The 11,941-nt window shown below is 48.6% G+C and overlaps 1 protein-coding gene across 7 annotated transcripts in view; it reads left to right on the forward strand.

The window, feature by feature from the left end:
- Positions 1-11,652, forward strand: part of KDM2B (lysine demethylase 2B) — a 1,060,697-nt gene extending 1,049,045 nt beyond the window's left edge. For all 7 annotated transcript variants that reach the window (XM_086943000.1, XM_086942999.1, XM_086942995.1 and 4 more), the window contains one exon: positions 10,518-11,652. In XM_086943000.1, the coding sequence (XP_086799126.1) occupies positions 10,518-10,699 (182 nt within the window). In that variant the 3' untranslated portion in view covers positions 10,700-11,652. The remainder of the gene's footprint in view (positions 1-10,517) is intronic.
- Positions 11,653-11,941: the final 289 nt, after the last annotated feature.

An 11,941-nucleotide genomic window follows, 5' to 3' on the forward strand; every position in this document is an offset into this window, starting at 1 on the left:
TCCTTTGACTATAACCTACCCAGCCTGACTTTGGGCTAACATGCCCTCGTCTCTCCTGACCTTACCTTCTCCCCCCCCCCCCCCCAACCCCCCACCCAACCCCCCACCCCCTTTCCCCCTCTCCGCTCCTACTCTTTCCAGCTTCTGTCCTCACATGCCCTTGCCCTTTGTCCCAACCCTGTTTTTCTGTGAACCTCTTCCCTCGCCACTTGAGACTGATCTATTTTGTCTGATGCCCGATGGAGCTACTTGGTTAAGCTATAGGGAAGATGGGCCGTGGATTCCCTCCTTAGTCGTCACCTACCCAGTCGGTCTTTAGACAGACTTCCTTTCGTCTCTCCTTACTGTCTCTTCCCTAGCTCCTATCCTCTCTCCCCTGAATCTCTCCCCTTGCCTGCTACTCTGCCTACCCCCCTGTCCTTTGTGCCCTTTTGACTAAGCACTCCTTCTAACCTTGTTGGGGAAAGATCCAATATTTATACTCTGGAGTCTCAGCGAACCCGCTGAGTGAGTCCACTGCGCCAAGGGAGCCACTCACACTTGAGGTATGGTATGGCACCCCTTGCCAAAGCACTCCCTCTCCCCTTTTTGGGGAAGGATCCAGTATGTAGGCCTTGGAGTCTCAGAGACCCCTCTGAGATAGTCCACTGCGTAAAGGGAGCCTCTCGCAATAGAGATAGGGAAGGGATACCACTTCCCCTGGGATCACAGCTTACTGGACTTTGGACGTTGCCTTGACTCGTCTACCGGTTTGTGTCCCCGTCACTCTTCCCCTCCTCTCCCCATGCTGTGCTCTCACCCTCCCCTCCTCTTTCCCGCCTTCATTATCTGTCTACTTCCCCTCGCCTGACTCTCTTACCTTGCCTGCTTTTCCCCTTACGTATTTGTGCTTGTTTAACTCGACCTTACAAGTAACTGTTGCCATGCTCTAAGAACTGTGTAACCTTTGTAACAATGTAACCTGTAACTATGAACTGATGCTCATGTAAAGCGCTCTGATACCTCCGGGTCTAGCCAGTGCTATATACAACTTTTTAAAATAAAAAATAAACAAGTTTCCTCTGTTTAGCATATCATGGAAGCCCTTTGGGATGCAGTGTGGAATAAACGCCAATTCACATTGGTCTGTGGTGTCAACGTGTGCAGCTTCCCCAGTTCGAGGAGGAGGGACTCCACTGCCCTTTGGTGTTGAAAGAAATGGGATCTGAGTGTGCCTCTACTCGTTGGGCTGGTAGTCTTGGTTGCAGCTCGTTGTCATAGGCTCTGCTCTCACTGATTGTGAGGTAGGCCTACTGACTGAGTAGAGCTGTTCTGTGTTGCCTTTCGGTTCTTGTATGCTCATTTTAGCTAGGTAGGGAGACACAGGAGTGATGAATATTTAGGCGGTTACTTTCAAGACCCAGGGAGGGGCTTTATTGAGAGATGGTCTGTTAGCTGGGTCAGTGCTCCTAAGGATTGTATTAGGCCTAATTTCTACTGGTAGTGCCCAAGGGGCATTCATTGTTGTGGCAGCCTAGGACTCCTGTCTTAATGTGTTCGTGATAGCACCCCATGGGTCCCGTAAGTGACTCCTGTGGGTTTGTTAGAGCTCTTTAGGGTATTGTCTGTTCACAGATCTACCCGTGCTGTGTGGTGCGAGTCCTTGGTTTCCTTTATTTCTAATGCACAGAGCATTTTCAAGCTGAAGCACAAACCGCAGGCACCAGATGTAGCAGCCTCTTCCGGAAAGTGAGCCACCCAAATAATAGACCCGAGGTGCTCAAAACAAGGCACCTATTCCTCTAGACAATAACCTTCTTCCACACATCCCCCCCCCCCCTACGCTATACTACTCGGCACTGGTCGGAGGTTCCAGCAAGTTGTACCTTTCATAGGGTAAGAATATAATCTTCGAACAGGGTGCGCTCTCGCTACCTCCTACAATTCCACACCACCCAAACAAATATACTATCCAACAGCACTGGCAACTCTGGTGCAACATCTACCAACTCCACCTAGAGCTAATGCTAGAAGTGGGAAGATTGCTCCAGAAAGAAGCTACCCTACTTGTCCCACAACATCAGCAGATAGTTTCGAATCCCCATGAAAGCCAGAATTTGGCTGATGCTCAAACCCCAACCACTCCCGAGTGCTAGCTTTTCAGCTACTGCATCTTTTTCAGCCAGATCATCCTATTTCAGTCAGGCATCTTTCAAGAATGATGGCCTTTTGCATAGCCATTGCTCCCCATTCCAGAATGTTATACTTCCGCTACTGCAGTGCCTGTCAGCATAGTGGTTCCAGACAGAGGGTCATTTACAAGATCTAGTGTTGGTAAGGGCCAGAACTGCTCCTTCTCTGCAGTGGTGGAACAACAGATTGCTGGAGGGCAGGCCCTTTGCAGACCCCATTTCGCAGGTGACCACTACCACAGATGCCCAACTCTCTGGCTCGGGTTGCATCTCCACAACTTGATAGTTCAAGTTCTCTGGTCACCCCAACAACTAGGGTTTCACATCAGTTACTTCAAGCTGATTGCCATTCAATTAACCCTCAAAGCCTTCTTTCAGAACATTCCAGTCAAGGATTTATTGGCCAAACCTGACAACATGACATCCATGTGTTATCTAAAGAAACAGTGGGCACTCCCTCTCCTCAGCTCTTGGTTTTGGCGCAGACTATTTACCATTGGGCGATACACAATTGAATACATCTCCTAGTGAATTACCTTCCGGGAGTGGGCAAAGGCTTTACAGATTTACTCAGCAGGACACTTCAACAAGTCCACAAGTGGGAACTCCTCCCACAAGTATGAATCTCTTATTTTCAAATGTGGGGGATTCTGTAAATAGACCTATTTGTCACTCACGAAAATGCAAAAAAAGTTGCCACCAGGTTCCCACAGTCCATGGGCAATGCTCTATAGATGAACTGGTCCGTGATATTTGCCTATGCTGTTCCTCCTCTCCCCCTCCTTCCATACATGGTGAGCAATCGAAGGCAAATGTCTCAATCTCATCCTGGTAGTCCCCATGTGGGCCAGACAGCCATGTATGGCTGTTGTACAGGAATTCCACTGACCTACTGCTAGCATCTGCTGCGCAGCAAGGGAAACCGGGTTTGTTCACTATTGTAACTCCACGACGTTAGATCCTCTTAAGCCTGCGGTTCCTATACATTATTTGCTACAGAATACAGGTTTAGCGAGCACTACCATATATTTATCTTGCAGCAATTGCTGCATATATTACAAAATAGAGGGCATATTTCTTTCTGAAAAATTCCCATCATTCTAGCATTTTTATTGGAGACCTCAAGTGAGTTCCCCTACGCTCTATAAAGCCTTAACATAGCATTCACTAGATTCATGGGTCCCTTATTCTAGCCATCATTAATTTCTTTATAGCCATCACCTCGCTAAGGTGCATATGTAAATGGCAAGCCTTTGCTTTGCAAGAGCATTTTATCCAGGTCCACAAGGCTAGGGTTGTCCTCGAAATCGATACAAAGTTCCTTCCTAAGGCGGTCTCACCTTTCTACCCTAATGAGACAGTTAAATTACCAATATTTTTTCCTTCACCCAGACACTAGCTGAGAAGGTGCTTCACATAATAAATGTTAGCGAAGCTTAATGCACTAAATTGGCCAAACTAAACCTTTTTCGTAAAACTCAACAGCTTTTTTTGTCACCTTTGCTAAACCTTGTAATGGACACCCAATATCAAAAGGTGCTATAGCTAGATGGATCCTTGAATGTATCCAAACGTTTTACTTTAAACCATAAAGGGTTCTCCCCACTTCCCCTAGTCCACATTCAACTAGGAGTAAGGGGGCAATCATGTCATTTATAGGGAATATTCACATAACTGACATCTGCAAACAGATACATGGTCACCTCTACACTCCTTTACCAAACATTACTGCGTAGATATTCTTGCTCCTGAACAGGGTAGAGTTGGCCAAACAGTATTAAGAACTGTACTTCAGACAATTGCATCATCCACTGACTAATCACATGCATAGGGGAGTATTGATTTACAGTCTGTGTATATTACTCAACCTGTAAGCTTATATTCATATGTATCCACTCAACTCTCCTACCGGGAGATAGTGTCTTGGTTACACATCTGTGTAGAATTATGTGTACACATTTTTTTTAAACCCCATTGGCATGATCACCATTTTCTCTACTAACTACTCTTTGCGCTCACCCTCTGTGCGATAACCTAAAAATAGTCTGTGCTCATGCACATTCCCTACTATGGGAGGAGTCACATCATACCTTGTGACTCAAAAGGACCTAGTCAAAGAAAGACAACTTGCAACGTCTGAGCCCAACATTAGTTGGCAGGAGAATGCAAAACATGTGAATCAACAGCACTACAAGCTACAACCCAGATGCTTGCGGGATAGGTAACATATTATAAGTAAGTAACTTTTTCTTTCACCTCCACTCCACCTGCAAATAAATGAAATTGCTAATCTGAAAGAGACACATTAGTGATAGATTCCTTACCTAAGAATATCCCCAGGCGTCAGACTGGATCTGGAAAGTTTTTCATCAGCAGTACCCCTGCGCTTCGGTAGGTGGCGTCGTGCGGCTCCGCTGGCGTCGTAAGCGCCGAGATGACGTCACGGAGACTACTTAGGCGCCACCCATGAGCGCAGACGTCCGTTCTTTCTTTTTCTGCGCCAGTAAGCGCAGATCCGTTTAGAGCACGTACCTTAGTCACTTTTTGACTCTTTTTGAGACTTTTGTCTACTGTGAGTCTACTCTGGTGCATGTAGGGATGCTTGGTTTTAAGTCTTGTGGGGCCTGCTGTCGCAATATGCCGGTGGCGGACCCCCACGATTTATGTCTACTGCCTGGAGAGCGACCACGACTCTTGGTCTTGTATGGACTGTCTGGCCATGGCCCCGAAGGCCTTGAGGGAGCGGTGCCGGAAGCTTCTTGAGATCCGGCACTCGTCCCAGCGCCGTTTACGGGCTGCTCCAGAGAATGCTCGCGAGGCCTCCATCATCGCTCCTCCTGCTCCAAGTCTTCACCCTCGGATTCCGGTAAGTTTAAGACACAAAAAGAAGTCAGAGGAGCGTTGTCGCTCTCCGAAGTACCCACTTCGGTCCCTGGATGCAGACAAGGGGACAGTCGTTCTGCCCCTGCGGAGCCCGTGAATCCCGCGGCCGTACCACCTTATCTGGGTCCGTCGGCAACTCTCGCACAGGTGCAAGAATTTCTTGCTACCATGGACCGCCTGTTTAGGCGCCGGGCTCCCGCTGGCGCGCCTTTGGGCCCTGCGGTCCTGTGGCAGGATCCTATCGAGCCGCCGGCAACTCCTGCACAGGCGCCGCAGGATCTTGCGCGGCTGGCTTTGGCCACGGCACCACAAGGTCCCCCGCTGCTGGAGTGGATACAGTTTGTTCCGCCCCTGTACCGGTTCCTGGACAATTTTGTACCTACCTGGGATCCGCATTGGGACCCGGCGCCGTTTGTTCAGTCCCTGCCCTGCCGCCGCGGTCTGTACCACATACGGCGGAGGTGGAGGACGACTGGGAGGGGTCAGAGGACCCTCTTGCTTGGCAGTGTGACTCTGGGCGGACGAAGTAGAGGAGGCCGTCGGCCTTGATGTCTCCTCTGACCCGGGATTTGCCTCTACCCCGCCTACCATGGGGAAGGGCGCTTCTTACACGGTGGTACTCCGTCGGGAAGCTTAGGTCCTCAACCTTGATCTCCCTACGGTGCCCCTAAAAACTAATCTCCTCACTGAGGTGCTCCAGACGGCGTCCACTTTTTCGGAGCCCCTGCAGCCATTTAATGACGCCCTCAATGACGTCTTACTGGGCACTTGGTCGCGGCCAGCCACAGGGGCCCCTGTGGATAAGAACATCGCCAGGCGTCATCGCCCGGTGACCCTGCCTTAATGACCACTCATTCTACGCCCGAGAGCCTGGTCATCCAAGCTTTGACATCCTAGAGTGCCTTTCCCACTCTCCGCCAGAAAAGGATTCTAAGAAGCTGGAGCAGTTCAGCAAGCGGTTGTTCTCTTCGGCCAGCTTCAGGCCGCGGTCGGTGAACATTGCATGCCTATTGGGCCGCTATTCCCACGCGTCTGGGATACAGTTGCACAGATGTTGCCTCAGTGTCCTGAAGAGATCCAAGCTGTGCTGTCCCAAGCTGTTGCCGAGGGTAAAGATGCGACTAAGTTCGCCATTCGGTGTGGTTTGGACACCACAGACTCACTAGGTAGGGCAAATTTTACGACTGTGGTGCTTAGTCACCACACCTGGTTGAGATCTACCGGGTTCTCGCCAGATGTCCAAAGCTCACTCATGGACATGCCCTTTGACGGCACTCGCCTGTTTGGCAATAAAGCCGACAGTGCGCTGGAGCGTTTTAAGGACTTGCGGGCCAAGTCCTTAGGTCTTTCCACAAAAAGCCCATCCTCTCCTGGTTTTGGCTCCTTTCGTGGCCACGGAAGGAGTGCCCAGGCACGTTCCTTCAGCAAGCCTGTGCAGAACCAGCCTCAGCGCGGACGCGGTTTCCGCAGGGGCGGGTCTGGGAATCAGCGTGGGGGTCAGTCCACCTCCGCCCTGTTGCTTCTACCTCCAAACCTTCCTAATCCGAGCTTTGGGGGGCACCCCACGCCAGTGGGTGGCAAGATCCGCCATCGCCTCCCCCACTGGCACGCTATCACAGCAGACAAGTGGGTGTTGCAGATCATCCGCAAGGGTTACTCCCCTTTCAGTCGACCCCTCCAGGCATGCCACCGCAGTACCGCAGCATGTCGGGGGAACACTTGGCACTTCTCCAGCCGGAAGTCACGCCCTCTTGGCCAAGGGGGCCATAGAGTGCGTTCCTGGGCCAGAAGTAGGGAGTGGTTGTTATTCACACTACTTTCTAGTCCCATCTTGGACCTTAGGAACGTCAATCGCTTCCTCCGGAAGGAGAAGTTCAAGATGTGGACTCTAGCTCAGGTCTTGGCTGCCCTCAACCCTGGAGACTGGATGGTAGTGTTGGACTTGCAGGACGCATATTTTCACATCCCCGTCCTGTCTGCCCACCAGCGTTACCTTCGGTTAACAGTAGGCCAGGAGCATTTTCAGTTTGCCATGCTCCCCTTCAGCCTTACCAGCACCCCTCGGGTGTTCACTAAAGTGATGGCAGTGATCGCAGCTCACCTGCGCAGGTCAGGGGTGTCAGTCTTCCCCTACCTCGACGACTGGTTGTTGAAGGCTAGCTCGCCCCAGGCAGTTGTCACCCACCTTCAGACTACGGCCGACCTCCTGCATTTGATGGGGTTCTCCATCAACGTGCTGAAGTCGCACCGGAGTCCCTCTCAGAAGCTCCCCTTCAACGGAGCAGTTCTGGATCCGACGCGGTTTTGGGTTTATCCTTCCGAGCAGCGAGTCCGGGGTATTCACACTAGGATTCCGATCTTTCAGCCTCTATCCCGGGTTTCAATCAGGATGACCCTCCGACTCCTAGGCCGGATGGCCTTCTGCTAGTGCAACATGCCAGATGGCATATGCAGGCTCTGCAGTGGGACCCGAGGTTCCAGTGGCGCAGCATTAGGGCAACCAATCCGATCATGTCCAGATCTGAGGGCACTGCACGACAATTGCAGTGATGGCTCAAAAATCGCGATTGGGTCAATGGCAGATCCCTCTCCCTTCTCCAACTCGAGCACACAGTGGTGACGATGCGTCCCTCCTGGGATGGAAAGGCCACTTCGGAGAGAGGCGGAGATCAGAGGCCTCTTGTCTCCGGCGGAGTCCCGACTCCATGTCAACCTTTTGAAAATTTGGGCGATTCGACTTGCACTGAAGGCATTCCTTCCCTCTGTCCGGGTAAGTATGGTGCAGGTGTTCACGCACAACACCACCGCCATGTGGTATTGCAACAAACAGGGCGGGTGGGGTCCTGGACCCTATTTCAGGAGGCTCTGCGTCTCTGTACATGGCTGGAACATCAAAGCATTACCTTGGTGGTTCAACACCTGGAGGTTATCTGAACACCAGGGCGGACAAACTCGGCCGCCAGTGTGTGATTGATCACGAATGCGTCTGAACTCTGACGTGGCGCAAGGTCTCTTTCAGCAGTGGAGAGAGCCTTGGTTAGATCTATTCGCCACAGAAGAGAACGCGCAATGTCATCAGTTCTGCGCGTTGGAATTGCCAAGGCGGCACTCGCTCGGCGACACTTTTTGTCACGAGTGGACTTGCGGTCTATTGTACTCCTTTACGCATATACCACTTCTGCCCAGAGTGCTGAAGAAGATTCAGTGCTACTGGGCCCAAGTCATTCTTGTGGCCTCGGATTGGGCACGAAGATACTGGTATCCTGAGCTACTCAACATGGCAATAGATTCCCCGATCCGACTACCTCTTCGGGAGGATCTTCTGTCGCAGCAGCAGGGGACGGTCTGCCACCGGAACCTGTCTGGCCTCCACCTCTATGCGTGTAGATTGAACTGCTGCAGTTGACCGCTTTCGATCTTCCTCTCGAAGTCTGTGATGTCATTCTCGCAGCCAGGTGTCCCTACACTAAGACGATATTCGCCTGCAGGTGGAACAAGTTTGTGGCATGGTGCACAGCAAATGCTGTGAATCCCCTTTCTGCCCCTCTTTCTGATGTCCTTCTTTCCTACTATCCTTGGCCCAGCAGGGCTCTGCTCTGGGCACTGTCAAAGGTTATCTTTCGGCCATCTCCACCTTTCTACGGCTTCCAGATCAGCCTTCTCTTTTTAAGTCTCCGGTTGTTAACTGTTTCCTGAAAGGCGTTATGCACACGTTTCCTCCTGTGCCGTTCATTATGCCTCAATGGGACTTTAACCTTGTCTTGACATATCTGATGTGCGCTCCCTTCAAGCCCCTTCATAACTGTCCTTTGCGTCTTCTAACTCTCAAGACGGCTGTCCTGGTAGCTATCACCTCTGTCAGAAGAGTGAGTGAGCTCCAGGCCCTTTCTTCCAAACCTCCTTTCCTTTCTGTTAATCCGGATAAGGTGGTTTTAAGGACCTGTCCTACTTTCTTGCCAAAGGTTGTCACGCCTTCCACATCGGGCAGACCATCACTTTGCACACCTTCTTTCCGCCTCTGCATCCTTCAAGAGAGGAAGAGAGGCTCCACCGCCTGGACCCAAAACGTGGGCTCTTGTTCTATGTGCAGCGCACACAGCAGTTCTGGGTGGATGACCAGCTCTTTGTAGGCTGCGTGGGCGCCAAAAAAAGGTTGGGTCGTGCACAAACGCACCATCTCTTGTTGGGTCGTTCTCTGCATCAAGGCCTGTTACTCGTTAGCTAAGAAGGAGCCTCCTGTGGGGCTGCGTGCCTATTCCATCAGGGCAACAGCAGCCACCACTGCCTTGGGATGCGACGTTTCCTTGCTGGACATTTGTCAGGCAGCTACGAGGGCCTCGCTGCACACGTTTACCAAGCATTACTGCCTTGACAGTCAAGTCCAGAGAAATGGCTTCTTTGGCCGTTCTGTTCTCCGTGACTTTCTGGTGTAATCTTATTCGCAGACCGACCACCCGGGTTTATATTTCTGGGGTATCTATTCTAAGGTAAGGAATCGATCACTAACTAGTCTCTTTCAGATGCACAAGTTACTACTTGTGTAACGATATATCAGTAAAGACATTAGTTAGTGATAGATTCCTTACTGCCCCACCCATCCTCCGAACTGATTTTTAGGGTTACGGTCATCCCTTTCAGGGCCCTAGTTTCATGGCACCAGTGATCAGTTTCTTGCATGGCTCTGCGTTCCTGGCGCGGAAAGTCGTGTACAGAACAGACATCAGCACGCATGGGTTGCGCCTAAGTAGTCTCCTTGACGTCATCTCGGCTCTTACGACACCAGCAATGGACGCGGAGCCGCACGACGCCACCTACCGACGTGCAGGGGTACTACTGACGAAAAACTTTCCAGATCCAGTTTGACGCCTAGGGATATTCTAAGGTAAGAAATCTATCACGAACTAATGTTTCTTACAGATATATCGTTACACAAGTAGTAACTTGTGCTTTTATACTGTTTATGAATATTACAGATCACCACATATAATTGTGTTGAATTTTAGCTGCCTCTTGAGGCTCTCATGTTTTTCATTTTTCATAATATTTGCATAGCTACAGATCAGTAAACATTTACCCCGAAACTTTCTTCCCGTAGGGAATCGCAACATGGTTGTTACAACTACCGCGTTGTGATTCCGCATTCCATTACTCCGCAGGTCGGTACAACGACTTGCGGGGGGGGGGGAGGTGAGGTGTTGTATTTAAAATCCAACACCTTACCTAGTGTCTGCACAGACTGGAGTTGGAATAGTAAATTATACTATTCCAACATCCAGTGCCCCCCCTCCGCAAGTCATTGTTACGACTTGCGGAGTAATAGTCTGCGGAATCACAACGCGGTCGTTGTAACGACCGCGTTGTGATTCCCTGCGGGGTAAACATACCTATTCCTACAGATCTGTAGTAAACTATGTCATAATGTAAAAAGATTCCACTGATGTCTTTTTTTTTTTTGTCTTTCAGATTGCAATAAGATTACAGATCAGTGCCTCACTTACTTTAAACGCTGTGGTAATATATGTTCACTTGACTTCAGGTACTGTAAGCAGGTAACCAAGGAAAGCTGCGAACAATTTATAGCGGAGATGTCTGTGATTGTACAGTTTGGTCAAGTGGAGGAGAAACTCCTGAGAAAAGTTAGTTGAAGTACAACTGTAAATATTTCTACGCGATGTAAAAAAAATAAGCTAGAATTTTATTTTCCAATGAGATGTGGATTTTCCAGACGGTATCAACTATTCATCATTGCGAATAAGGAGAACATATGTTTTGAGACCTTTATCTTGAACTTCAATTTGTGCCATTTAATGCGGAATACCAAGATCTTCCAGCGCTAGCGATTCAAAACAGATGTTGACTGTTATTTACACTGGAACAAAGACTTTATTTTCAAAGACTACTGTTATTTAAGTACCTAAGCATGTGCTTGGTTGTATAATTTTCATTTCCTGTTCTTAGATCTTCCAATTTAGTTCTCAGCTGTGTTCAATGTTATTAGCATTGAAGTCCAGAACAGAAGTTTTTTTGTTATACAGTATGCAGAAATATTTTTGTACAAAATTGTTTAAAATGTAATTTAGGCAACACTTGGCTGCATACCCATGTTCCTTTTTTTGTATTGCCAATTTTAAGTCCCCTTAAAATTGTCAACAATTATACGTATTCTCAGATCAGTATAATTACCTGACATGTGTAAATAGCATGATGCATTGAAGTTTCCCTTTGACTTTGTACATTTTAAAAGTGACACAAGCATGATGTAGAAACAAGATGTAAAATATAGTCAATATCCATCTCTGCCATTTTCCTGCATAAAATTATACTTTTTCAGCATTCAAAATCAATCTTTTAGCAGAAAATAGATTTTTCTCCAAGCATGACCTCTTTTACTCTGTAAAACGTATTTGTACAGTCAGACATTTGACAGTAAACTGTTGAATGGTTCTTTATTTAAATTCTTTGAGAGTTTATATCCTGCTTATAGACGGATTGAAAAAATATGCCTTCTAAAGTGCCATTGTTGTAAGGTGATGTTTTTGTAGGCCTTTCTGGTGACGTTTTAACTTGCAAAATTTGTATAAAAAAATGTTGGGAAATCTATGAGTCTTTGAATTTATTTCGAAATTAAACTTGAGGAATTAACAAGATCTGGTCCTGATATTTAGGTGCAGTCCCAACTTTGGATTCTCCTCTTGCTCAGTAGGTGAGGCACAACCAGGTAGTACTTATTTGTAGCTTGTCTTAGTGTTTGCTGTGTGTAGGACTTGCACTATTCTTGGTTAATATATTGTATTTTATACCTACTTTAAGAGACACTGTGTCCTTCTTCAGCCTTTGGGTTCTTTTGCTTTATTCTTTCTTGCATGCATGGGCCACACAAATGACAA

This window comes from Lissotriton vulgaris, chromosome 11, assembly GCF_964263255.1.
Source record: "Lissotriton vulgaris chromosome 11, aLisVul1.2, whole genome shotgun sequence".
Taxonomy (NCBI): Eukaryota; Metazoa; Chordata; class Amphibia; order Caudata; family Salamandridae; genus Lissotriton; species Lissotriton vulgaris.